At 34.5% G+C, this 27,364-nt stretch overlaps 6 protein-coding genes across 7 annotated transcripts in view; 4 read left to right on the plus strand and 2 right to left on the minus strand.

The window, feature by feature from the left end:
- The first annotated feature begins 136 nt into the window (after window positions 1–136).
- On the plus strand, window positions 137–3,676 carry LOC136409499 (poly(ADP-ribose) glycohydrolase-like). The gene is made up of 10 exons (XM_066391039.1): window positions 137–543; window positions 615–764; window positions 821–1,059; window positions 1,666–1,760; window positions 1,975–2,140; window positions 2,196–2,326; window positions 2,465–2,652; window positions 2,708–2,936; window positions 2,988–3,142; window positions 3,191–3,676. The coding sequence occupies exons 1-10, from the start codon at window positions 256–258 to the stop codon at window positions 3,566–3,568; spliced, it is 2,019 nt and encodes a 672-aa protein (XP_066247136.1). The 5' UTR covers window positions 137–255; the 3' UTR covers window positions 3,569–3,676.
- Window positions 3,677–3,835: 159 nt separating this feature from the next.
- Droj2 (DnaJ heat shock protein family (Hsp40) member A4-like) lies at window positions 3,836–6,922 on the minus strand. Its single transcript, XM_066390970.1, has 4 exons — window positions 6,708–6,922; window positions 5,206–5,911; window positions 4,678–4,914; window positions 3,836–4,477 (listed from the first exon to the last, which is right to left on the minus strand). Exons 2-4 carry the CDS (start codon window positions 5,900–5,902, stop codon window positions 4,200–4,202), a joined length of 1,212 nt encoding a protein of 403 aa, XP_066247067.1. The 5' UTR covers window positions 5,903–5,911; window positions 6,708–6,922; the 3' UTR covers window positions 3,836–4,199.
- Window positions 6,923–7,478: 556 nt separating this feature from the next.
- Window positions 7,479–13,763, plus strand: Men-b (Malic enzyme b). The gene is made up of 10 exons (XM_066391040.1): window positions 7,479–7,656; window positions 9,689–9,860; window positions 10,431–10,771; window positions 10,957–11,137; window positions 11,575–11,735; window positions 11,792–11,976; window positions 12,028–12,219; window positions 12,383–12,525; window positions 12,849–13,143; window positions 13,200–13,763. Exons 1-10 carry the CDS (start codon window positions 7,628–7,630, stop codon window positions 13,358–13,360), a joined length of 1,860 nt encoding a protein of 619 aa, XP_066247137.1. The 5' UTR covers window positions 7,479–7,627; the 3' UTR covers window positions 13,361–13,763.
- Window positions 13,746–15,160, minus strand: LOC136409511 (protein AAR2 homolog). Its single transcript, XM_066391075.1, has 3 exons — window positions 14,671–15,160; window positions 14,285–14,615; window positions 13,746–14,224 (listed from the first exon to the last, which is right to left on the minus strand). The coding sequence occupies exons 1-3, from the start codon at window positions 15,077–15,079 to the stop codon at window positions 13,798–13,800; spliced, it is 1,167 nt and encodes a 388-aa protein (XP_066247172.1). The 5' UTR covers window positions 15,080–15,160; the 3' UTR covers window positions 13,746–13,797.
- A 473-nt stretch (window positions 15,161–15,633) lies between these two features.
- Window positions 15,634–17,412, plus strand: LOC136409514 (protein C3orf33 homolog). Its single transcript, XM_066391077.1, has 5 exons — window positions 15,634–15,765; window positions 15,849–15,975; window positions 16,153–16,212; window positions 16,272–16,580; window positions 16,636–17,412. Exons 2-5 carry the CDS (start codon window positions 15,880–15,882, stop codon window positions 16,924–16,926), a joined length of 756 nt encoding a protein of 251 aa, XP_066247174.1. The 5' UTR covers window positions 15,634–15,765; window positions 15,849–15,879; the 3' UTR covers window positions 16,927–17,412.
- A 2,318-nt stretch (window positions 17,413–19,730) lies between these two features.
- LOC136409485 (methyl-CpG-binding domain protein 5/6 homolog sba-like) overlaps window positions 19,731–27,364 on the plus strand; it is a 68,527-nt gene continuing 60,893 nt past the window's right edge. For both annotated transcript variants that reach the window (XM_066390987.1, XM_066390988.1), the window contains exons 1-2: window positions 19,731–20,069; window positions 20,186–20,959. In XM_066390987.1, the coding sequence (XP_066247084.1) occupies window positions 20,241–20,959 (719 nt within the window). In that variant the 5' untranslated portion in view covers window positions 19,731–20,069; window positions 20,186–20,240. The remainder of the gene's footprint in view (window positions 20,070–20,185; window positions 20,960–27,364) is intronic.

The following is a 27,364-nucleotide window of genomic DNA, read 5'->3' on the forward strand; positions in this document are numbered from 1 at the left end:
TAAACGCAAACACCTATAAACCCGACAAACTTTAAAAGGATGACAGTGACAGTTAATCAAATGTGTGGTTATGATACTATCGTTTATGTTTTTGCCTTGATTCACTTTTTAAAGTTTATTTAGGTACTCTGTTTAAAAACAAATTATTTCTCACAGAAAATAAATCTTCTATTCAATTTAATGGTTTTAAGTTCATGGAAGTGACCTTTTTACCATACTTTTCCCCAATAACGGGAACAATCTCATTCTTTTGAAATGGAGGAATCAAACATTCAACAAAATATTGAACTGCATAACATTGACTCTCAAACAGAAACAACAAAATGGCAAGGCACCAGTATTGAAGACATATGTAAGGGTAAAGGCCCCTGGTCATTTGCTGTAGGGGCAGTACTTCCTTCCAAGTACCACTGCATACTTTGTGAACTGCCTGTAACTTTGCAAAGCCCACCCAAACCACACAAAAGCAAAAATGCATTTCTTTGGGATGATGATCATGTCCGAATGCCACATTCTGATAAGAATTTGTTTTGTGTTTATGAGGCAAGTTTTAGTTATTTTTAGTGATTCCTTACTTTTATTGAAAATTTTATTATTTGTTTTAATAATTTCAGAATGGTTCAGATGTAATTAAAGAAAGGTGGAAGTTAATTTGTAAAGCATTATCAATGCCAATAACCACTAGTGAAGAATTAGAACATACATTGAATAAATATAATAGTGCATTACCAAAGTTTGAGGCATTGCATTATTTTTTAAATGAGGTTGATATTGTTACTTTAACAAACATGCATTTCTTAATGCACCTCATAATTTTAAGGACATGACAACAGAGCAATCAGTACATTTTTTCAATAATTTGTTGCCAAAAATAATTACTTTGACGTTAAGACTGCCAGAACTATTCCCAAATGGAATCCCATTACTGAAACGAGACCTTAATCGGTCTTTAAGCATGTCTCAGGAACAAATTTCATGTATTCTTGCCAATGCATTTTTGTGTACTTTTCCATGGAAGAAGAATATATCCAAAACCTATCCAGGTGTGAACTTTGTCAGGTTAGTTCAGGTTAAAGTATAACATTAGATTTAGCAGACTAATACAGATAATTTTTTCCTTAATTTGCATAATTGAACTTAGAAATGTGAAATTCCATTCCAAAACTTGCATTATCTACAAGTCTGCATATTGCAACTACTATAGCTGTGAAAATTGCTAACATCCAGCAAATGTTTGGAAAATTATTATGCATTTCTATTTTTCCAATGCTTACAGGAACTTAACATTTTTGGCATTCTTCTCACATTCCCAAAGATCACCAAATGTCAATTGTATTGGTGTTATTATTAAGACCCATAAAAATATTACAAAGTTTTCCCAGAAGCTTCCAGAAATTTCATTTTGAATTCAATAAAAATAAGTGTGCATAAACATGGGAATTAATTACTTTGTGGTCTATTAATAAGCTTGGCAATTAATCTCTGCCTCTTTGACTTTCAAAGAAATTAGCAGGTTTCATGGAAAAAACTGTCTAAGGATATTTTAATTGAGTTGTTAACACATAGTAATGATGGATTTCCTGGTTGTTATGGTCAAGAAATTTATTTGTGTGTTAACTATCTTAAAGTAGTTATTGTAATAAATTTAAAATTTGGATACTTCAGTTTATTTGCAGCATGTGGAATACCAAATAGAAAGCAGAGTGTTTGTGAAAAATTAAAAAGCATTTGCAATTACTTCAGAAGAGTAACACAAAATGGTGAGTGAAATGAATATTTAGTAATATTGAAGTACACTCCTAGATTTGAAAAAAAAAGTGTGATTTTACGTGATTATTATTAATTTAACACTAGATCCAATGTAATGGGAAATCATTAAAAAACATTTCTTTCTTTACCTAAGAAAAATATTGTCTGCCATATTTGAAAATAATTAAACAATATGTTACTTTTAGTCTAATATATTATTTGTAGTTCCTTTCGGACTGGTAACATTTCAGCGTAAAATAATTCGACGTAATAATATGCCCAAATGGGATACTTTAGACAATAATTTGGGCAATACTAGAGTGCACATTACTAGTAAAGGAACTATAGAAGACGACGGTTTGGGATTCTTGCAAGTTGATTTCGCCAATAAGTACATTTTTTCTGAAGAATATTTATTGCCTTTATTATGAACATAATAATTTTAGAAATATTGGAGGAGGCGTTTTGCGTTACGGCTGTGTTCAGGAAGAGATTAGATTTGTGATATGTCCAGAATTAATTGTTAGTAGGTTATTTGTTGAACAACTGGGGAATGGAGAAGCTGTGATTGTTACAGGTAAAAAACAGATTTGTTGCAATACAGATTTAGTTGCTTATTTTGTTTCCAAATTGTAAAATTTTTTTTTTACTTCTTAACCACAAAGTAGGAGAAAAATTCTACCGGAACATTTTGTAACATCTGATCGCCGTTTAGGTGCTGAACGTTACAATAATTATACCGGATACGGCGACTCCTTCGAATGGACTGGCAACCATGAAGATAATACTCCCTTTGACCCTTATGGCCGAAGAAGGACCACAATATGTGTAATTGATGCTACTCACTTTAATAAATCCAGAGACCAGTTTCATCCTTCTTCAATGTTGCGAGAGTTAAACAAAGTATAATAGTTCTTAATTTTAATATTGTCTTTATTTTAATCGTTCCTCAATACAGGCTTACGTAGGATTTAGCACAAGAGAAACTGTGAACGTGGCACCTGTTGCCACCGGGAATTGGGGTTGCGGAGCATTCATGGGCAGCAAACAACTGAAGACGTTGATACAGCTAATGGCTTGCAATGTCAGCAATAGAGACTTGGTTTACTTTTCTTTCGGGGACGAGGAATTGATGCACAATTTTTATAATCTTCACTCATTTTTAGGTCAAAACCAGATTACTATAGGTGACTAAATTAACCATTCTGAAGTAAAAGTATTAAAAGTGTATATTTTAGTTCAATTGTGGCGCTATTTATGCCAGTTTGCCACGAGGAATTTGGATGAAAATAAACTTTACTCATTCATTCAACAATCGTACTTCGATAGCAAAAAACAGCCCACTTTAAGTCACTATTTCAGCATCTCTAAACCTAGCGCTTCTAAGAAGAAGGTAAAATATTGTGCGGTTATTTTCTAGGCTTAATTTTAGCTCTTCCAGATTGCACCAAGCCCGCAAAAAAGCCCAAAAAAAGGTAGGGTAGAAGAAGAGGCCATGGAAGTCGTAGATGATTCACCTTCTCAGTCATCATCTACTTCATCAGATGATATTATTCCATCCAGTCGACCTGAGAGCCCTGCGATTATGAGGATGTTCAACCGAGCCAAACCAGAAAAGCCGAAGACCAATATTGAAGAGAAACTGCCGAAAACAGATATAGGGGAAATATTCGACATGCTTGACGGAAATATGAATAATAGCGAATATTGTAGCAGTCAACGAAAAGTTGATTCGGCAATTACCGGAACAGATGTTTTCTCGGTGATTGATCAATTTGCTGTACAGGACCGGAAAGTAATGGATGTTGAGCAACCTTAGAAGGAAGTTATGATAACCGGATTAACCGTACGGAAGAAATGAAAATGGATGATATGGTTGTCGATCAGCTTAATAATTCCATGCAGAAGAAGAAAATATCAGATTATTTCACCAAAATTACTTAATCGTTTAAATAAATAAATATTATGATATCGACTTTTAATGCCTTCCTTTTCGATTTCACTATCGAATACAGTGATATTATGAGAAAGCCAATTGTACACTTTTTTCAATTGTTTTTAATTGATTTGAATTGAAAAGTTGAAATGTATGGACAATTCTTTATTGAGACATGCAATTGGTACATTTAAGTCTGAAATAATTATCATCAAATCACTGCCCGCATAAAAAAGTGGTAGATAGTGAAGCACGATATAATTGTCGTGAAAGAGAACAATATTGTGTAAGTATTAAACGACTATTCACATCAAGGCTCTACATTTTTTAATGGTAAGTAATACTAACGTCGTTACGGCATTAATCAGTAGTAGATACAATTATGACATCATTCCCTAAATGCACTGTTAAATCATAAATAATCGTCGAGAACATTAATTTCTGAATAATTATTAAGTAAAAACTTGCTGTTACCCTAACAATGAAAAAAATTAGACTAAAAAGAAACATAAACTTAATTTGTTGCACACTGGACTCTTTGTCCCGGTCCGTGCATTCCGTCATCGTCTTCGTCGTAGACATTTTTGTGCTGCCTTCTTCGGGCCTCCTGTTCGGGATCAAAGTCTTCCAAAACGCATTCTTCGGCCGTGTCAGGAATCATCACACCTTCACGAGGTGGAAGGCAATTTTCCAATTGCGTAATTACCGTTGGGTCAATTACTTTGGGGAATTGAACCCAGAACTGTACAATCAGACGTCCTTTTTCGAAGGGGTTCTTGTATCTTGGCATACCTGAATGTAAAAAAGAGTAATCAATATTGCACCACGATGTAACTTGAAAATGGTTCTCCTGCGTATACAGCGAGGTTACAAATAAAGCTTTACCTTTATTTTTAGAACTACGGCTTAGCTGATATTATTCTTAACTCCTATTTTAATTCACCATAACGTCGTAATATCTTTTAATGCAATAAATGAGAAATCGAACGTACCCTCATTTAAAATGCATTTGACGTCTCCGTGCTTAATTACGTCCCCTGGCATCTGCGTAATAACCAGATCTCGGTCGTCCAAGGTTCGTATCACTTTCTGGAAACCGCACAAAGCTTCCACCAACTGAATTTCCAGTCTCAAAATGAGATCACTGCCATTTCTCTTATACATCGGATGTTCCTTCTCGTCTAAAACAATGATGATGTCTCCTGGCTCCAACTCAGGCTCTTGATCACCTAAATAAAATATGAAAAACATTAAAACTGTGAGATCTTAAGATGCGTTATTTTTAGACTTTGCTAGTTTACTAGTTTTGTCCAACCTAGATAGCATTAAAAGTTTTTATTAATCTTTGGATATTGAGTGTTTCTATTTGTACTTACAGGAAGTCTAGACGGGTTTAGGAATGAAGAAAAATGAAACTTATGCGTAAAACATGACTAAAGAAAAGTTTTGTGTGTTAGTTCAATATCTTTATATTGGCTATTATGAAGGTATTTTCAAACATGAATCCTTCTAAAACTCACCCTCCCCATTAAATACGATTTTCTGTCCATCCACCATGCCCTTGTCAATGTGAACTTCTAGAATCTTCCTTCCACGTACGACTTTCTTGCCCAAGCATTGCTTGCATCGATCTTTAGAATTAATCCTCTCCCCTTGGCCTCTACATTCTGGGCAAACCGTCTGAATCTGCTGCAGCATCCCAGGTCCCAACTGCTGCACCTGTACTTGCATTCCAGTGCCTCTGCAAGTGGGGCATTGCTCAACGGCACCCTTTTTACCCCCGCGGCCCTCGCATTTATCACATATTACATTCTTTTGTAAGGCTAGTTTTCGCAGCGTGCCCTTATACAGTTCCTCCAAGGAAACGGTTAGTTGGTGCACTACGTCTTTTCCTTTACGTTCCCGCCGTCGGCCACGGGCCCCTCCTCCAAATCCACCCCCAAAGAACATGTCGAATAAATCCATGGGGCTCGAGAAACCCCCACTAACACCACCCTCCTTCAAAGCTTGTTCCCCACCTTGATCATAAATACTTTTTTTCTCCGGGTCAGATAGTACTTCATAGGCCTGTGATATTTGTTTGAATTTTTCGCCCTCATTGGGATTCTTGTCTGGATGATACTTTAGTGCCAACTTGCGATAGGCTTTCTTCAGATCATCTGGGGAACAACCTGGCTTGACGCCCAAAATGTCATAAAATTTCGTTTCTTTTACCATGTTTGAGTTCTGCAAAAAGGCAAATAACATAATCTTCAATATTAAATGCTTCATTTAGTAAAAATTTTTGAGAAGGCAACAAAATAAACTATTACAGTTAAATGCAGATTCTCCACGTTTCAGAATTCAATTTTTATGCCTATTCAAGGTTGAGATCCCTGAAGGATGCTATTAAAATTCACCCTAAGTGTACTAGAAACAAAATTATCATGGATATTTACTATATTTCTGTAATATGACAGAGGGACTTAAATTATATTTGATGGGATTTTTTTAATCCAATATAGCTTTTTAAGACTAAGATAAAGTACCACAAGCAGAGAATTGCCAGTTAAGATTATTTGGCAATTGTGGGTCAAGGGATTTCTTACATATCTTGTTCCTCAGATATAGCCATGGTAAATTTTCAAATTATCTCTTTGTATGAACTTCATTTCATAAAATGACCCAAGCAAACACAGCGTTAAGTTTGGTAAAAGGTTTTCAAAATTTCTTGTATAATTAGAATCTGAATATTCTAAGAAAAGCATTTTTCCTGCATAATATTTGCATTTGATTGTGCATTAAAACGAAGAGTAGCAGTACTCTTTTTGCAGTGTTTCAACTCTAGTACGTAGACATGCTTCCTGGATTTTTTGAAACACAGATATTCCGAATTGTGTTTCAAGGAAAGTTTGCCTGATATTACATCTTTTAATCCGAGTTTGTTATGGAATATGCATTATACAGATTTTATAATTAAGAAATTAACAGCGACACGTGAAATCTATCAAAAAAAACCTCAAAAAATCAAGAGATCTCTTACCTAATTGATATAATGAGCTTGCGGATGTTCCCTCTTGACAAGTCGAGTTTATAAATTGATAAGAGAAAATGCCCTAACTGCAGAAAATAATTCGATGAGACGACTTTCAATCACGCTTGCAATTAAATTAGTAATAGAAGTACAACAAAACACGGGATGCAAATCGAGAATAGAAGATTCTAGAACACGACCTACACAAAGCGGTCGAACTATTCTGGATAATGATGACATTTTTGAATGGTAATCGATTATTCCTTGCCACTATTGCCAAGTTTAGTACAATAAAGATCTTGGGCAGAGAACATGGCAGGTAGCCAGCAGAATATGTATTACCTTTTATACTTTTTAACTCTAAACTTATGTTTAATTAATAAAAAAATGCTTATTACAGCAGTAATATCGATATCATTGTTCGCGGCATATGTAGGTTTTATCACTTTTTAGCTGCAAATGGATAAACGCTAAAAGAAGGCTGCGGGTTTCATTTATGAACTTCAACACACGCAAAGAGTTTGAGGAGAGCCCACTTTTATCAGTCAGATACTAGAATCGTCTCTGCTCATTTTACTAATTCAGTCCATTTTTCCATCAACATTTTTTGCAGTTTCTGCTCTCTTAATTTTTTGCTTTTCTACCGATTTCTCTATACTAAAGGATGAAATAATATACTTGACATCGTTGCCTACATATTGACAGTTAAACATATGTGTTTTGACATTGACACTGACACTGACAACTCTTTCCTTATTGGGGTGGGAGACTGCAAAGCTAATAATTTAGCGCAAACTCAACTTTAAAATTGTTATTTATATATTTTAGTATACTCATTCAGTAGATAATTAGAACGTAGTGGTGTTAGGTGCTATAAGAGACCCAAAAAATATCGCAGAATCAGCTGTCGGTGACTTAACACGTAAAGAATGTTATCCCTTGTTCCACGGTCCTTTCTGTAAGTGCTTCCCATTGAGTTCATATTTCATCCTTACCATGTATTGATTGGCATTGCTTGTGTAACGACTATGAGTTCCATGTAGTCTACTTATTTAATTTGAAGTTGCTTCATTTCTTTTATGCTTGTTTCCAAATCGGAGCATCTAACTTCATCTGTTACACATCAACACTTACCCAGTCATTTTATATTTCTTTGCCATTACCCATTCTACCTCTCTTCTATCGGTATTTACCGACATTTGTCAACCAAGACCTTCCTTTTGCTTTTATCACTTTATTTCTTAATTTACTAGATATTATATAAATTGCTAAGACATTTCTCTAACAGAAATTTGAAAATAACAGTTCACAAGTCATTCCAAAATTATGACAATAATATTGTTCTTATCAAGGTTCTTGTAAGTGTAAGATAGACTGCTTTCCATTTCTAAAGCTGTTTAGCTCTAAAGCACATTTGAAGAAAAAAATAATTTAAAGGAATTAGGTTTTCCATTTTATCATAAACATAGAGGTTTCTCTAGAAATTATAAGCTGTCTCTGTCTCTGCCTTGCAAGATTTAAAATTAACAAAGCAGTGAAGTGATAGTATCAACTTCAATTTCAAGTGGCAGGAATCAAAATTCACGCATTTAATTTTCATATTCAACAACTATGAAAACCTCTACTTATCATTAAAAGGTTGAACTGTTAACAAGAAATTTATCCCCAGAATTCTACTGTTTCCTAGAGTTTCGAAATTATAAACGTTTCATGATAAAATCAATCCTATTGATAATAAAATTGATGTACACATAGTTTTCATTGGCACGCTATATTATTTAGCAAATTATTACTGTTCTACCTATAAATATTTGAAAGTGATTTAGTCTCTGATACTGTGAAAAATTAAAACTGAGAACCAGTTTTATTCCTCAATGAGCAAAAATTACCATTAATATCGTAATCATAATCATAATCAGCAAATATCAACTAGAAAGACATGGCTTTTATTTCTATTTATACTTAAACCTAACAGTCGTGTTGAAATTGCCATGAAAAGTTTTAATAAAAAAAACTCAGGAATAATCCTCACAAAACTAGAATAATGTGGTAAATAAAGATCTTTGCAGCAGCTACTCCTACTCTCTAATAATTAATTTATTTTTCTGTGAAAACAAAAATCGAGTCTCTATTACAGCTTTCATTGTCTAGGTCAGGGTAATTTAAGCTATTTGAATATCCAGACATAATGGAAATGCTTAGAAAAAAATAAAAGTAGAACTGCATAACTTAAGCAATACCTTTTATTCTTGGAATTCAGTTGTAAAAATCATTGGTAGCAGGCCAAAATGTGCCACTAATAAAAATGTTGCGTTAACTTCAGTGGCTGCTGATGTTTCTTGACGGTGGACTTGCAAGATCTCAGACGCAGTTTTCCACCTTGAAAATGGTTGTTGACTCCTTAATGTAATTAGCAAGTCACTCCCTTTCTATCAAACTAGTGCTTAGAGAGATATAATTGTATTTCAGTATGGTAACATTCTTGATAGGAATATCCTGTTTTATTAATGATACACGTCACTTTAATAATTAAGTAGTATTATTAGCATCATTAAAGGACCGCCTCTGATGACGACGTAACACCTGCATCTCTGCCAAGTTCAGTCATATTATTTTTAAATATATCAAGTTGTACAGGCCCAACAGTAATTGTTATATCCATTTGCTAAAAATATACTTGCATCGAGTAGTATTCCATAATACAAACACATTTTTCCCTCAATTTTTAAATGTTTTGCTTGAGAAAACAACACTTTATTTAGTACATTACATATGTAATATCCTACAGGATCTAATGTGAAAACCTTATCAAGGTACCTGAGGTATATCTATAATTGGAATATTATTTAGGTATCTAATTATTAATTTCTTTGATTACGAGACATTGCACTCGAAATCCTTAGTGAAAGCTTAATCCTGTTATTAATTTACAGGAAAATATGGAACATTCGTGCTCTTGTCTGTAATAAATACATTAGAAATATTTTCAGTGTGGGACTAGCCAAAGCCTCGAGGAACGCCGTGAACCAAAAGCCACTGCTTGAAGCAATAAACTGCTTAAATGAGGATTCTAAGAGGGGTTACCATGAGGTGGTTGGAGATATTATTACACCCTCACAAGTGATGGGCATTGATCATTTGAGAGATCCAAGATTAAACAAGGTTAAACTCCTTTATTTCTACAATTGCGAAGGGGAATAATTAGGTGCAAACATTGACAGAGATTAGATTAAAGTACATACATATATTGTAGGAACTCATTATATGGGTAACACCCTAATAATGATCATTATCAGAATGAGACACTTTCATGTCTCATTCTAATAATGATTTAAATCTTGTTTGTTACAATCTAAAATAAAATATTCATTATATTTTCAATAGCGAGCGTTAAATAATTTGACCTTAAAGTGGCATAAGTTTAGCCGTAGCGTGGGAGTGAATATTTCCAATTACAACTTCCTAATAAACGTTTACTATGAGTTTAGACTCCAAAAAAGATAATAATTTGAATATTTAATTAAGTAGAAAACTTTATTATTAATTCTTACTTTTACCACGATAGGAAATGAGTTATTAACATAATTAAAATATGTTTATCAATCAGTCAAGATTTATTGTCGTAAGGAACTAAAAGCCAAAATACACAATACATTATAAAACTTATATTGATTATAATTTAACGAAAACTTCGTTTGCGCCACTTTTTTGATAAATTCCGTTTATCATAAGGGTTTAGCTTTTACTTTGGAAGAACGCCAAGCCCTGGGAATCCACGGGCTTCAACCAGCCCGTTTCAAAACTCAGGAAGAACAGCTTGAGCTTTGCCGAATTTCCATTGATCGTTACCAAGAGGACTTGAACAAGTATCTGTATCTCACAGAACTGCACGACCGCAACGAGAAGCTGTTTTTCCGCCTCCTGACTGAGAATATCGAGGCATTGATGCCCATTGTCTATACGCCGACAGTTGGTTTGGCCTGTCAGAAGTTCGGATTAATTTACCGCAGACCCCGAGGACTCTTTATCACCATAAACGATATAGGACATGTCTTTGATGTCCTAAAAAACTGGTACATAGACAGAGTTTTTGGTAATTTTTATTGTCTTGATTTTGGAGGTAGATGGTAGTTGATGTTTGTATGGGAGTTTTTTTTAAATTACTTGCAAGACTTTACATTCGGTGGAGCCATTTTTTGTTTGCTTGTTTCTGATTCATTTTCAATTCCTCAGTAGAAAAAAAAAACGCCTATTTTAGGCCCGAACCGAACGTAAAAGCCATCGTGGTTACCGATGGGGAGCGTATCCTGGGGCTGGGAGATTTGGGTGCTTGCGGAATGGGTATTCCTGTGGGTAAACTTGCGTTATACACTGCTTTAGCAGGTATAAAGCCTCATGAATGCCTGCCTATCGTGTTAGATGTGGGGACTAATAACCAAGTATGTGAATATAAAATTATAATTCTGCATTTATGCATTAAGTCTGTCTAATCGTTGTTAACTGTTCAAATTCAAATTAAATTTGATTGTCAATAAAATAGACTTATAAGGCAACGTCAGAAAGTATTATCTCTTAATATGACATAATGTAAATTACATATCTATTAAATGTGGTGAGATGTAGTATATAATATTCATTAACCGTCAAATGTGTATAAACACTGATCGGTTTTTCTCTTTCTGAATTGGACCAGACTATTGACATCTCATAAATATATATGTAGCAATTGATTTTTTTATTCTATGATATGGGCTATTCTTAACGGAGGCCGACCTATGTTGAAGGGTCAACAAGATGCAAAAATTATGACGTGAACAACGTTTAGATATGTTTTATTAACTGAAGTGCAATTTCCGAGTTTTAATTCGCTTTTTAGAATTTGTTAGAAGATCCTTTATACGTGGGTTTGAGGCAAAAGCGAGTAACTGGAAAACTATACGATGATTTCATAGACGAATTCATGCAGGGCGTGATTCAACGTTATGGTCAAAATACTCTTATACAGTTTGAAGATTTCGGCAACCATAACGCTTTTAGGTGAGTTCTGGTATAATTTTCATAGGAAATGGGTATAATTTAACAAACTCATTCAGGTTATTAAAGAAATATAGAGATTATTATTGCACCTTCAACGATGACATTCAAGGAACCGCCAGTGTGGCTGTATCCGGGCTTATGGCCTGTAGGAGAATTACCGGGAAGAAGTTCTCAGATAACACAATTTGTTTCTTGGGGGCTGGAGGTGCTTGTCTTGGTATCGCCGATCTGGCTGTTCGAGGTAATTTTGTTGCCTGTTCTTGTCTGCATTGAAATATTAATGAATGTTTAGCTATGGTGTTGGAAGGATCAACAATAGAAGATGCTAGGAAAAAAATCTGGATGTTTGATATTGATGGGCTCTTAGCCAACGACCGACCAGAAGGCAATCTGGAAGGACATAAAAAGTATTATGCGAAAGATCATGTTCCTAGTAAGGACTTTGCCGGTTTAGTCAACGAGATTAAACCTTCAATTTTAATAGGTAATTTTATTGTTTGCCTAAAAAGGAGAAAATATAGAATATTAGCCTATCAGCTAAACGTTATTTCGTGAGCCTCATAAGAGGTAACATTTATCAATAAAATGATGTAAAGATTTTAATATCTTACTAATTTGATCTAATATAATTAATTTGTTGCCTACAGGGGCATCAGCTCAAGGAGGAGCTTTTACAAAGGATATCTTAACTGCTATGGGAAAGTTTAATGATAAACCAGTCATTTTTGCCCTGAGTAATCCGACAAATAAAGCTGAATGTACCGCTGAGCAAGCCTACACCAACACAGAGGTAAAATTTTTAGTTTTAACACACAGACGCCGTCGTATCGAAACGGCTTCTAGCAACATTTCTATACACTCATAACACTTACTACAGCCGATATTACTAAAATCGTTTTCGTGAAGGGACAGACTCTCTTTAGTTGAGGCCACTTATCACCCGCGACTGTGACGTATCTGAACAATTTATTTATATATTTTTCATTAGTTTAAAATTGGTTAATTTAAACGAGATGCATTTTATAACGACTGAGTGAAGTGGCGCAGCAAGGTTGTCTGTATGTAGGGGATCTTAATTAGAAAGAACTACAAAACATCACAATTTTCATGCAGGGACGTTGCATATTCGCCAGCGGTTCGCCGTTCCCCAACGTAACGTTAAATGGGCACACCTTCAAACCCGGCCAGGGCAATAATGCGTACATTTTCCCAGGGGTGGCGTTAGGAATTCTCACTTCCGGTATCCATCATATAAGTGAGGACATTTTTCTTCTTGCCAGTGAAACTGTAGCCGATCACGTGACTGAAGAAGATTTGGCCTTGGGGCGCATTTATCCCCCTTTAAGCGAAATCCAGGAAGTATCTATTAAGATCGCAGTGAAAATTTTGGAGTATGCATACAAAGAAAGTGAGTTTTCAGTTGCATAACAATTTAAAGTGTTTGATACAATTTGTCTGATGCAGGAATTGCAACTGTTTACCCTCAACCTAAAGACTTGAGAAGATACGTGGAAGAACAGCAATACAATTATAATTATGAGCCGTCTTTGCCTAATTTGTGGCCCTGGCCACAGGCACCGTACATCAAAACTAGGCCCATGGAGCCTATCAAATTAAAAGCGTAAACTTGTATGAACCGGGAAGTTATAGGAAATTTACTTTCGTTTATTTATTTTGCGTACGATTAATTAAATTATGATTAAATTATATGTAACTCTTGTGATGTTAGAATGAAGAAATTAGTTTCAAAAACCCTTTGAATATCTCTATAAAATTAGTATTTCATAGTTTTGCGATGTTGTGACATTCGTAGAGTATTATAATTATAAGAGATCTATTTCAATTTAAAACGTCGGCTATTGTATCCTTTCATAGTATTATTTTCCATTAGTAAGAAGTTATATATGCTTTTCAGAAAAGCCATTGTTATCAGTAATAATTTTTGAAACGGTCAGTATTTCCTTTCTATTCATACGTTTACGGATCGTCTTTGACATTAAAGTAACAACTATTACCTACATGTTTAAATTGTGTTTTATTCCTATATAAGGTGGGTGATTTTTTAATTGGGAATTTCATTTAATTCATCTAAGTCTACGACTACTGGAGCCTCATCCTCATCCTCAGACTCCAAATGACTAAAATCCCACTGATACAAATTGGTCATATTAATTTTAAGCCTGCTGGCTTTACATTTTAATTTTCCATCTACATCTGAACTCTTCATAGCCCTAAACAGCTCTCGCAGTTTTACATAAACAAAATTTTTATTAGCAACTATGTCAACCAAGAAATCTGCTGGTGTCTCTTGAATTTGCAGCTCAGTTACTGACAAAAAAAGATCATATACTCGCCGATATTTTTTTATAGCATTTTCACAAGAACAAAAGATGCTGAAAATCTTTTTCCATTGTTCAAATGCCTCTAGGCTATGACCTACCAGAAAGCATATGTAGCAGAACTCAAGTTCCCCTAAAATGTCTCTTGGCCTGTAAAATACAATAGATATACATAAGCCAGAAATAGTTATTTGGTATTGTACTACTAACTCTTTGTAGCACCGTAGTAATTGTTCGAAAAGGTAAGTTGAATCCAGGAAATGTTGAGTGATTTGGGATGGAGTTGACCCATCTGGATATGGTTGCGTAGGAAATACAGTAAGCCTCAACTCAGTACCCTTTTTAGGTTTCAAATCAGGTAAAAAGTCTTCTTCTGATGAAGATGATCTCGATTTTTTGGCTGATGAAGGACCTGAAGCTTCAGTATTACTTTCAGAGTTGCTCTTATTTCCTCTAGGTCTATTTGCATCAGTACAAGGTTCTAGTTCCAGTGCTGAACGCACCTCACCACTAAGAGGTATTAGCCTTTTCAGTAATCCTTCTAATTAGGCCAAATAAAGCAATAAAGATTATTCACCTTAAAAGAAATCACAAACCTGAAATGTCTGTACTTAAAGCTTTCCATTTTTCCCAAATATTATAAGGATAAGGTCCTAGGAACTGATCTAAAGCTCTGATATTCTCTTTAAGACCTATAACTTCACTTTCTGAAACACTCTCTAAGTGCATGCCTTCATTGAGTTTATCCCATCTTTTGACGAGTATTTCATTCTTTTTAAAGTGATGGAAAAACCCATTGCGAGGAGCCACATCTCCAGTATTACTGACTGAACTGTAAAATATAAAGTGTAGGCCTGGAGGGATCATTTTTACTCCTCGAAATTTCTGGCCAGTGTTCCATGACTTGAGGTCTATGCCGAATTCTGTTCCTTCTGGAACGTCTAGGAAAATTAGGAAAGCTCCTTCTCTGAATAATCTTTGGGCAGTTGGTTGATCAATTTCCATATTTTTGTTTTATTCTCTGCTAAATTGGAAATTAGAAAATTCCAAACTAAAAGTTTTGATTGTTTATTATTTTAAATAATAAAATAAAAGTAATCGATTTGCTACTGTCATCATACGTGTCATGTGTCATCATTAAATATATTGAGTCAAAATTATAGGGTGTCCCTAAATTAAGTGGGATAATTTTATCAGCATATTCTGCAGCCAAAAATTAGGGAGTTCATAAAAACATAAATCCGCAAACACTTTTAAATATAGATCTTTTTAAGGTCTATATCATTATTGACTTTTACAAGAATCTATAGAGTAATATTTTTCCGAGAGTCGTGCCCCACCTAAAACATAACACCCTATAGATTCTAACAGGTACGATAAGGAGAATTTTGGAATTCATTACCTCAATAATATAAAAATAAATTGCACACAAAATTTATATTTGGTATTTAAATTTTAAGGCACACTGTATATTAATAACCGACAGTTACAGCTCAAACAGTTGGTATGAGTGAGTGAATTATTAACCACTCTATGGACTCCATGCTACATCTTGACAAGTGACAGGAGCCCTTGAAAACCGATTCATAACCTCAATTGTTTGAGTTGAGTTTTGAATTTTCCTCTTTACTTAGATTTGGATATTTGCTGTGATGTAATTTTTATTTTTGCGAATTTAATATTCAAAACAGGTTGGTGTTAGTTTAGTTTCATCTGTTTACCTCTAAATCTATGCCATAATCTTTATTTTTGATCGTACCAGACTTATTTTTAGCCAAACGATTTTCAAGATTTATACTTTTACTATGCAAGAACGCAGACCCCATCCAGAAATGGATAAAGTCGGCTATGTGTTCAACCGATTTGCAAGCCTTATCGATAGAGACATAAAAGGGGTTCATGTAAGTGCCTATAATAGATTTAACTTAGAATAATTATGCAAGATATCCCAAAGGGCCCCAGAATAGTGGTCATTTATATAGTAAGCGCTATTTGAAAATATACGTTATTAATAACAAATATACTCGCTAGAATAGAATAGGATATTATCTTGTTGCTAATCTTATCATTCTTTCTAGATTGGTTGTTATTCAGTTGCCCTCATTGGTCTAACAATAGCAATTCGAAAAGTCCGTCCAGTAAGTAAACTAACAAATTCACTATGAGCATGGAGCCCCACAATATTTAACTAATTCAGTTTAGCAAATTCAAGCGGCCTGGAGACATACCCAACCACTTTATTCAAGAGAAACGAGAGCTTACTGGAGTAGTTAAAAGAATAGACCCAAATGGGGGACTTTTAATGGTGGAGCACAAACCTCTGGTTGATATACCCTTAATAAAAACAGGCCAACTTCCAGTTAAGATATCAGGAGTGAAAGTAACAGGATTGGGACTAAATTGGCTACAAGCCATTGTGGCTGGACAGCAGATTAAGTTTGTTCCAGTTACCAAAGCTCCCCACTTTCTACAATGTGAGGTGCTTTTAATTCAGAAAACAAAAAATGTAAGTAGATATTTTTATTTTGAAAAATTTTATTTATTTTGTGGGTTTAATAAAGGAAAAAGAAGATTTCCTTAATGTTGGCGAAAGTCTGCTGAAAATTGGCTTTGGTCAAACTGAGCCGGTCATGCCTCCACTATCTCTGGATCCAAAATTTCTGAGCTATTATAAAAGATTGCAAGCAGCTGAAAAAGTTGCTCTGCGTAAAAAACTTGGCCTAAAATACTATGTTAAACCTACAAAGAATGCCCTGACTATCTTATATAAGAGTTTGAATGAATTATCAAAAAATCTAACTAAAACTGCCTATAAGAAGCTTAAAACTATTCCTCAATTTTCATCTACATAACAAAAGTGGTTTAGTTTAGCATCTGAATGTGTCTTGGTTGTTTTGCAATGTCTGGGAGTTTATAATATTGTCCAATTCTTCTTTTACACTAAGGATTACTCAATTTCTGACGATTTGATTTATTGGTTTGGAGAACCTTAAAGTTGAATTATCAATATTAAAAAAATTATTTAAATAAATTTTGATTTTTTCAATTTTATTGACAATATGAGTGCTTGCTTCTAGTTTATCCTTGTTTAGTTTCTTACCAATTTGTTTAGTATTTACTCTCCATGATTTAGAAATAAGCAGTCTATTATAGAGTTGAAATTCTAGTGCCTTATTATTTTTATTATAATAATTAATGGTTAAATTTGTGGTGTATATATTTGGTTACGTTTATCCTTTGGTGGTAAATTTGAGAAAGTAATTTATTAGTCTTATTGCGGAAAAAACACATTTCAAATTGTGATATTCTGAAATTAAATTTAATATATTGAATATTAATTTGAAAATGTTTGTCATTTTTCTTCTCTCAAACCCATCATATCCAATCTTTTATTCCCATCGCCTCATCCTGGGCATGGCACTATCCAACGGTGTCTCTGTTCACTCAATGCTTCCCCCCCAAGGTCCCCTAACCCTTGCATCCTATTATACTCCCTAATGTTAAACCGCAAATTAACGTGAGAAAAACGGGCAAAGACCATTTTCTATTTAGTCTTAATTCAGGAACGTATTTCCGATCACGAAAGACAAAAGGAGTTGGCGACATTCACTTTCACTCGCTGCTTAATAGTTATATGACATCCACTTTCAGTTACTAAATAATAGCCACACTAGTGACGTATCTCTATAGTTTTTGGAATGGAAGAACACTCGATTATTACTTTATTCTATACAGGGTGTTCCAAATCCGATGTGCTATCATTGCGATCTCTTAAACGGTAAGAGTTTCAGGGCCGGTTAAATTAGAAAAAATGTGCCAAATTTCATACTCTTCTAAGAACTGAATACAATGTTGCCAAATAATTTTTAGTTTCTGAGTTATTATGAAAAAACTAAAATTCGGTCAAATTTTATTTTCTAAATAAATCGAAAACTAAAGGTTTTTCATCAAAACGTTTGATACAAAAACTTCATAGTTTTCTTATGTCTACAAATCAGTACATTTCAAAATTTTAAATGCTGAACAATTGGAAGCCAAATCATTGGATTGGGAATAACAGACCTATTAACTGGTCAGCACGGTCTCCAGGCATAACCCCTATGGATTTCTTCATATGGGGTTATATCAAAGATCAGGTCTATCAAACAATACCACAGAATGTGGAGGAACTTATATAAAAAATTGAAACTGCTTGTCAAAAACTAACCCTTTGTATGTTAAAAAATGTCCAAAAAAGTTTAAAAAAATGCTCGACCCTGTCTTCATAATAACGAAGGTTATTTTGAACACTTATAATTAGTAAAAATTATAATGATAATGACTGTTGATTGTATTATATTAGTTCTCCATTTGTTCATTAAACGATATTTAGTTTCATGTTAAATTAAGAGTGGGATTATTACTTTTGTTACCGTGGAGAAATTTAATCTATGGCTTGATTTATAATTCATTTGCCTGCATAACATTTTTGAGACATAATAATTGCATTTTTTACTTAGAACTCCAAGACCGACCTAGCCCTATTGAGAGAAAAATGCAGAATTATTTTTTAAACTAAAACATAAAAAAATTCTATCTTGTGATACATCATCAAAAACTCAAGTTGTTGTCATTATCTCAGAAATTAAGCAACATTTAAAATTTTGAAATATACTAATTTGTAGGTATAAGAAAACTATGAAGTTTTTGTATCAAACGTTTTGATGAAAAACCTTTAGTTTTCGATTTTATATTTAGTATTTAGAAAATAAAATTTGATCGAATTTTAGTTTTTTTATAATAATTCAGAAACTAAAAATCATTTGGCAACATTGTTTTCAGTTCTTAGAAGAGTATGAAATTTGACACATTTTTTCTAATTTAACCGGCCCTGTAACTCTTACCGTTTAAGAGGTCACAATGATAGCACATCGGATTTGGAACACCTTGTATAACAAACGTTTGACTTGTTACTCAAATACTCGACTGAATCATTTAAGAAATGTAATCGCTTCGAAAAATATAAAAAACTGTATAACCTTTTGTAAACAAATCCCTTATCGGTCTAAAAATCAATATTCAAAAGAAATAATATACAGTGTCTCCAAGAAAAGACGTTCAGCATGGGAATGTACTAAATAGTACATAGATATAGACTTGATTAAATGAAACAAAAGTTGTGCGTTCAAGGAAGTAGTTTCATTGCGTTAACAATCATTTAAAAAAAAACGAAATTTTATAATTTCTTTTTCATTTTCTTCCGAGCTATAACAATATGTAAGTTGTAAGAAAAGATTTAAAAAAAAAATTGAACAATTTATTATACATACATGAATATGAATTTCCATACTGAAGTTTACTTCGGCCGATTGTGTATGCCTTTTCTTTTTACCCTAATTTCCTTTAATTATTTCTATAATTGAGGAAACACTCTGCAATATACAATGTAACTTCAGTTATTACATTTATCAAAATAGGTGTAAAAAATTATAGGCCCATTTAAAAATAATTAATAAAATAATAAAAGCCGGTTCTGTCTCATCCCTGTATAGATAACCAAGTTACACAACATTCGCCATCTAGGAAACGATTTCTTTACTTCAGGAAGGCATCAATCGATGGCGCCACAGTCACTCGGCTTGACTTTGTTTTTGACAGATTTTAATATGGCGCCTTACCGCAAGGACTTCTGGGAGTGTGTAGATGGTTTTCATTTTTCAGTGTTCAGTTTTAAGCGGTGTTAAACGAGTCCTGAAAAATAGAAATTGTTTACGAATGGGAAAATAGTGATTTTTCGTTGTTTTTTCGGCTTTTCCCATGAAACTGGCGGTAAAGAAGTGGTGTGGACCCCAATTTGGCCATGAATAAGTGCGAGTTTTACGGACAGGTGTTGGGTTAACCCAGCAGCCGTCAACTACCAAAACAGATAATTTAAAACATCTTTTGGCCAACAACAGATTGTAATGGTAATTATTACTAAAGCCTGCAGTTGGAGGAAGAATTATACGACATGCAGGTAAGGAATTGCTACTTATTGTGTCTACACAATGCCCTGTTTATTGCCTCTCAAAATTCGGAAGTTTTATTGCATCCATAATTGCAGCAATTGACTCTGATCTTTAACGCTTTCAGGACGTTTGTGGCTTAAAAGGGGGCACTACGAGGGGGCTGTTGATATGCATGTACGATGGCATTAAAGCCTGATTTGAATTCAACAGCCAATGTCCAGAATGTGGTAGTTTACGTATCAAACGACAATTTCGCCCAGTCCTATGCAGTCGAGCATCAAAATGTGCCCCAACAGGCGAACATACACCCTCCTGGGTACCCCCACCCGAACCATACCATGGCCCCCATGGCTGTATCGAAGCCCTTCAGTGATAAGCAACAAATATTCACCCAAGGAGGATATTTTGAAAACCTGGTGCCCCATGGTGGTTTCCCCTTGAATAACATCAGTTACCAAAATGGGGCCAACATCAAAAACTGTGCATCTGGTGAAGTTGTGTCTTGTGATCGGACCGGTCCTGGTCGCCTGGATAATATCAAACGAGACGAATGTGATAATCGAGACCGGTATACAGAGCCCTATATCTTGGGTACGGAAATACCCAGTCAAAGTGTTCGGTGTGATTCTGTGCGCTCTGAGACTGCCGAATCGAGTTGCAGCAGCCTCAGCTCTGCTGACGAGGGGATGATTGTTGTGCAGAATCCATCACCCGAGATGGTGGTGTATGACCCCAGTGTAAGTGTGCGGCCTGGAGGAGTGGTGGTTGTGGCACCTTCAGGTCCCATACCGCAGCAGCCACAAGGGGCCCCTGTGGTTGGGATTGGGCAGCCCCAATTCACCATTGTTCCTTATGGATGGAAGAGATTACTAAATGGTGGATGCGTTGTTTACATTAGGTAAGTCAGATCATTCATTTTTTCCATGGAAATCAGGGTTGACTTCTTAGTTGGCCTGATTTAAGTCAATTGAGAATTGATTAGAATCATTATTTAAATGCTGATGAAAATAATTAGATTTCTTTAAACAAAATCATCATTTAAATCAGTCGTCCATCTCATCGTCTTTCATCTTTTCTGTTCTCACAACATTAATAAGTATCTTAATAATGGTCCCTATTCAAAGGACTAATTTTTGATTACCCCATTAGGTAATCAAGAAGATTTTAATTGGGATCATTATTAAGATCCCTATTAATATTACCCAGGCAGGTAAGCTTTCAAGAAAGCTTTTAATAAGTAGGTAGTCTTCGTCCAAAAGCCACTTCAAGCAAATCATATAGTTTCAATTTTTAATAATCTTAAGTACCACACATTATGAAATATTTCCCAGACTTAATGAACCTTGTTCGACCTTGCCAATTTAAATTGATTATCAACGAATAGGGATTTCTACCAAATCTTTAAAATTGCTTAAAACTACTAAATATTTAGTACCATAAATTTTTTTATTTGCTTTCTTGTTTTTTAACAAGGATGCAAAGTTTTGGGGCACAACTTTTGCCTGAAACCATGAAATGAGAAAAGTCCCACATTTTGGGATGTTGTAAATCATCAGGACATTGGACCAGTGGACCCTTTACTGACACAGTAAAATTTACAACCCCAGATTAAATACCTCCCATAATGTAAAGAATGCAAGGGACAATGGGGAGGATCATGCTCAGAGACACAATGCAATTGTCAGAAGAAAGGTGAAGTTACTTTAATTGTCACCAGTTTGTTCTTTTACAACTTTGGTTACATGTTTTAAATGGCGACCTTACTTGCGATTTTGTGGTGAATTATCCCAGGAATTATCCTTGGTTTAGGTCCTGCCTAGTCAGGTATATTTTGATATTCTTGTTTATGTGCTTTTTAGTGCACTACTTAGCAGCTCACTATACCTATGTGTTTAATAATTTGGTTCTTTTAATACCTCACCTATTTAATGTTGTATTTATTGCGTTATTTTGGTATTTAATCGATAAAAAATTGCCAAACAATACCACAAGCAAAAGACCCTTGAAAGTCCATTTTAGTTTTAAGAACATATTTACTCATGTTCTTTAAGTTTTTACCATGGTTTTGATCCACGCTTTTACCCTATATCAAACCCTCTTTATTGTCAACATATCGCATAGTGTCAAGCATATGATATAAAATGGTGTCTCCAATTATGTTAAAATTTCCCTCTTTCAATTATAGCATAACTAATATTTTATCCAAGATAGATAAGCAGATATGAACCAAATTGTTTTTATTAGAAACTCGCCTTGTAGGTAGGTAAGTATATTTTGAAATTTTTAGCTAACTTTTCAATTTTAAGAATATTTCTTGTATATTTATATTTTATGTATATATACATATATTTTTGAGATATTGACATCTAAAATATAATTATTAGTTTTCATTTAGGTGTTCACATTCCACATCATGTCTCTGTATTCCCTGTAACACTTTTTGATAGTACATTTTAATATCTAGGTAATTTTATAGTTATCAAAAATGTAAAAAAAAATTATAGTCCTCTAGTGCAACAGTTTTTCAAGATTTTCAAGACCATCAATATACCTATTGCGATGTAAAAATACGTCTAAAATTTAATATGGAATTCGAGATCCGATTTAATCTAATTAGGTATTTAGTTTCACTCAAATTCATATCTAGATACCATTGTTGAAATTCATATGGTTTACTATATTGTACGCTGATGGTATATATATTTATACACTTTCTAATTACTGTACTCACAGTGGAATAAAACCGTGATTATTGCGACTTTCTATTCACCTAAGACTCAAATAAGTACATACCAGTTTGTCCAATGTAAGCTTTAAATAAACCACCAGAAACTGCTCTCGAATGGATTACTCAATTTAGGTATTTATGGTTTGAATTTATTTTTGTGTATTTTTATGTTCTAATAGGTATTAAATAGTAGTTTTATTAAACACGGGATTACTTGAACACCTGTTTAGTTATAGTAATTTAATTTAATATTATGATATTTTTATTAATACGGGTATATAAAGGGTTTAAAAAACTAGAGGAAATGAAAAGAAAAGTTATAATAAGGGATTTTAAGACTCTTGATGAGAAATACCCTAATTTGTAGAACTTTAGAAGGATGCAAGAATTTAGAAAATATTTATAGATTACACTATTAGATAATATGGGTATAATGGTCCAGTTTAAATAAAATTTCATTCATTAATCTTGACAAATAAATGAGGAATCTGCTGAAGAAGTAACATGAAGTAAAATTTCATACAAATTTCCCTGATTATTACCCCATTACAGTCGTTATGGTCGAGTGAAAGATAGCGGGGGGAATTAATTTCAGAACTAAGTAAACAAGGGTTTCCCTTGAGGTTTATCACTTTTTCGAGACCTTGCCCACCAGAAATTTAATGTCGATCTCAGAAAAAAGTTAGTCAAATTTGAATATTGAATTTAACTAAAAGTCGAATATTAAAATATACACAGGATATGTAATTTTTCATTTCTTTAATAAACCACTGACTTTTCCAATTAAGAATTAATCCAGTTCCCTCGATGTTCCGCACTGTATATGTGTCATTGCGATGCGAGTCATCAATGATAGCGCGCTGTGTCGTGGATAGCCGGCTTAAAAATTGGAAATCTACAACGTAACGCATTTTTTTCTTGCTCATTAACTTAAGTTATGAATTTCAAATGATTTTTAAAATTATTTGACCCGCCCGATTATGTAAATCGTCTATCAAAGTTGAAATTGAAAATGCAGTACCTCACTCGAGCTTGACCAGAGGTGATCCAATGCGCGAGTCTAACTTCCGCACATTGAAATTTCTTTGCTATGCCCGTCACGCCGCGGAAAGTCGACTTTAGAAACCTTGGAGAGGGAGCAATAGATAACTTTTATGTTGATCTCAGAAAGTCTGTCATTATTTCAAATCTAGTACTACTCCTTTCTTATTTGGCTTTGTACAAGTTGGGAGATGTTATCTCGAGCCCAATTTTGGCCTTAAACGATTCCATCTCGGAAACCACTACTACTTAACTGTTCTTATTCGGCTTCTTTCGAACTAATTCATTTAAACTCGTTCAGAATAATCATTAATCTTAAGATTAAATTCCCGATAGCCTTCCAATCATCGGGTTTGCTTTTGGCCGAATACGGATATTTTTAAGAGAGGCGAACACAGGTAGTCGACCGTATCACACCGGGTGCGTTATTGATCGCGCTCTTGGTGTTATTGCCTTCTAAGCGGTCTTGGGGTTGTAAAAAAGCATCCGGCTATTTATTACCTGCCACTTCTGGCACACGGCACACGGCACACAATTCGCAAGCTTTATTCGCATTTTACGGCTTAACTGGTGCTTATTATGCTATTGATTTTTATTAGCCTTACCAATGGCTCTAGTCTAACCCGGTGATGATGATCTTTAAGTTGGGTGAAAAGTTTCAAACTTTCCGCTGAAAAACTTGTCTGTTTGCATTGACTGTTCAGTCCCAGACAAAGCGTTTTGACTTTCTAAAAGAGGGTTTAGGTGACCCTTCTGCTATAAATAGCAGAACCTCTCTCCATCTTCGGTTGTTAAGTCGCCCCTCACGGCATCCCGTGAGATTTGCCGACAGGTTTTTCCGGAGGTTTTCCTGGATTTTCAAGCGAGCAGCATCCTCCGGCATGTCCTGTGTAATGGAAAGCCGACCTGAAAGCCCCCAAAGTACATATTGGCCAATTTAGATTGATTCCTTTTGCGGGAGTTGAAGCTTATTTTAATGTCCCCTCCATGGTAAGTAAATTGATATTTTTGAGCGATTAATTTGCTTGATCACGCTCCGAAAGGTCAACGACTGAATTACATGGCCATTTGCTTTATCCTGCCCGGTAATATGTTAAAACTAAAGAGGAAATTGTTTGAAGGGTCAACCCCTTTCGGTGCCACCTTATCGAAAGCGGGGCTCAGGTATGCATGTCACATCTGATATAGGAGTAAGTCGTGTCGCAGGCCTTATGCGAGCAGTGCTCCCCTTAGGTGCATGTCACACAACATGCAAATGCGTATTTCTTTTACTCATGGGCGTACAAGTTTTGACATAGAGTGGTAATCACAAAGGTTGAGTTTCTCATCAGATTTGCGTTCGAATCTCAAAGAAGTAGGTTCGGGTTGTAACGGGTTCGCCCTGTCAGATATATCAGGAGATACAGTGTTGACACTACATCGTGACTTATATAAAATAAAATTACCGCGCAGCAAAGATGCTACTTTTCGCAGTAATTTATGGCAGACAGCGAGCTGTTGCCGCATTTATATTTATGTTAACACGGCATGGACCGTGTTAGCTTTCTACGATGTATAATGCCAGGTATAATCGTTGCATCTACGAAGTAGGTAAATACTTCAAGATTGTTCGTGTGTGCGCGTGCACATCATACAAATTGGAAACTTAAGCAAATATTGAATCGGTTTTTGCGGTGCCGCTTGAAATGGGGTTCCACTTCGCTTTTTAACGCTCCTCAAGTCTTTTATAAAAGCTTGTTCATAAAACTAATTGAGGTTCAGGTGCTTATTTTCCAAATAAGTACTTGATTTAAAACTGCTAGAAGCACGAGATATGTTTTTCTGCGCCTGCCTTGAAAATAAAAACGCATTAGAAACATTACCTGACAATCGCAGAGTCCAAATTGTTAGCGATAACAGATCATGTACGCGAACACGTACTTTCCACATTTCTACGAGTGTCAAAAGTGTGCTTTCACACTCGTATAAATGCAACTTCAAGCAAGTATACAGGGTGTTTTCTAAATGTTAGCCAAAAATTTAGGAGCCTATTCTCTGAGTAATTTTAAGAATTTTTTGTTTTTTGCTGATTTTAGAAAAAATGCTTTGTTCCCTAGATACAAGGCCATAAATATTTGTTGACTAAATTTTTTCTTTTTTATTAAAATGGTTAAAATAAGCGTAGCAAGATAGTGTGAATCTTAAAAACGACACTAGTAAACACGTTGAACGTCATTTAATTTGAATACGTTTTCAAATTCATCACTTTTAGTCTTTTTTTTATCATGAATACCTATACGAACGCTGAGATGACTGACATACATTTCGTGTAAGGACTTGCTGATGGAAAAGATTAAAAATGACAAATTTGGAAACGTATTCAAATTAAGTGATGTTCAACATGTTTACTAGTGTCGTTTTCAAGATTCACACTATCTTGTTACGCGTATTTTAACCATTTTAATAAAAAAGACAAAATTTAGTCAATAAATATTTATGGCCTTGTATCTAGGGAACAGAGCATGTTTTCTAAAATCGTTAAAGAACAAAAAAATCTTAAAATTACTCAAAGAATAGCCCTCTAAATTTTTGCTTAACATTTAGGAACAATCCTTTATATATTGTCCCTTTCTAGATTAAAATACTGTCTAATGAAGGAACTTACGGGGAGTGGTATACTATATCACAATTTTACTTTAATTGGTCTCTAATTAATACATTAGGTAACATTTTGTGAAAAGTTTTTGGTATTACAATCCTAATAGTGCATTACACATCAAGATTGTTAAATACATTGTTATGATCCGAACGTCAAGTTTAAAAGTACACAGCGCTGAGGGATTTAACACGTGAGGGTTATAAGTAATTCACAATTTCCGAGTATACACCATTTTCCCACTATCAGATTTAACTAGATTTTATAAAATTCCAATAAACTTACCTAAATCAACTCCAAAACGCCAAACTACAGCGCGTCTTGAATTAAAAAAAAAAACATTAATGGTATCGTTTTATTCCACATTCATTTCCATGGAAACTACAGCAAAACAATAATGGGGATGAGAACAACATTGTGGTCGAGGAGGTCGCTAGGTAGGTAATGGGCCATATATGTGCCATTATTAACCTGTTATTGAACTGTTTTGGAAAAAAAGCGAGGAAACGTACTTCACAGTCATTTAACACACCCAATAATGGAGGCTTTTAAAGTTAACAGTTGAAAAACAATTTATGCCCTTTTATATAAAGTCTATAATGATGGCTTTGTTATATTTTCCATGAAAAGGGCGTTGTCCCTAAACGTACTATCTCTCCCACTATGGACGATCCAATGGCTTATGGTGCCTGAACGCCTGGATATATTTGAATGATACATTGCACATATCGATAGTGGCTCCCAGTTTTTTTGCACCATGCACTGTTTTTGAAAAAATCGGTACTGTAGCTTTTTTGTGTGCATTTTTTACCAAGGTTTGCGCCCTTCTTAGGGAACAAACCTTTGTAAAAACGTTTCTTGACAAAATAATTTTAGAAAATAGTTTATATAGCAAAGTT

Source organism: Euwallacea similis, chromosome 6, assembly GCF_039881205.1.
Source record: "Euwallacea similis isolate ESF13 chromosome 6, ESF131.1, whole genome shotgun sequence".
NCBI lineage: Eukaryota > Metazoa > Arthropoda > Insecta > Coleoptera > Curculionidae > Euwallacea > Euwallacea similis.

Bases quoted from the DNA above. Each gene is read 5' to 3' on its own strand.
- Droj2 (XM_066390970.1), bottom strand. From the start codon at position 5,902: ATGGTAAAAGAAACGAAATTTTATGACATTTTGGGCGTCAAGCCAGGT. The intron at 4,915-5,205 runs GTGAGTTTTAGA...TATTTTATTTAG, and splicing joins AATCGTATTTAATGGGGAGG to GTGATCAAGAGCCTGAGTTG. The intron at 4,478-4,677 runs GTACGTTCGATT...TTTTACATTCAG, and splicing joins CAAATGCATTTTAAATGAGG to GTATGCCAAGATACAAGAAC.
- LOC136409511 (XM_066391075.1), bottom strand. From the start codon at position 15,079: ATGGAAATTGATCAACCAACTGCCCAAAGATTATTCAGAGAAGGAGCT. The intron at 14,616-14,670 runs GTTTGTGATTTC...TGGCCTAATTAG, and splicing joins TTTAAGTACAGACATTTCAG to AAGGATTACTGAAAAGGCTA. The intron at 14,225-14,284 runs GTTAGTAGTACA...TGTATTTTACAG, and splicing joins TTACTACGGTGCTACAAAGA to GCCAAGAGACATTTTAGGGG.
- LOC136409499 (XM_066391039.1), top strand. From the start codon at position 256: ATGGAGGAATCAAACATTCAACAAAATATTGAACTGCATAACATTGAC. The intron at 1,761-1,974 runs GTGAGTGAAATG...TATTATTTGTAG, and splicing joins CAGAAGAGTAACACAAAATG to TTCCTTTCGGACTGGTAACA. The intron at 2,327-2,464 runs GTAAAAAACAGA...ATCGCCGTTTAG, and splicing joins AGAAGCTGTGATTGTTACAG to GTGCTGAACGTTACAATAAT.
- Men-b (XM_066391040.1), top strand. From the start codon at position 7,628: ATGTTATCCCTTGTTCCACGGTCCTTTCT. The intron at 11,736-11,791 runs GTGAGTTCTGGT...AAACTCATTCAG, and splicing joins GGCAACCATAACGCTTTTAG to GTTATTAAAGAAATATAGAG. The intron at 11,977-12,027 runs GTAATTTTGTTG...ATGAATGTTTAG, and splicing joins CGCCGATCTGGCTGTTCGAG to CTATGGTGTTGGAAGGATCA.
- LOC136409514 (XM_066391077.1), top strand. From the start codon at position 15,880: ATGCAAGAACGCAGACCCCATCCAGAAATGGATAAAGTCGGCTATGTG. The intron at 16,213-16,271 runs GTAAGTAAACTA...TAACTAATTCAG, and splicing joins CAATTCGAAAAGTCCGTCCA to TTTAGCAAATTCAAGCGGCC. The intron at 16,581-16,635 runs GTAAGTAGATAT...GGTTTAATAAAG, and splicing joins TAATTCAGAAAACAAAAAAT to GAAAAAGAAGATTTCCTTAA.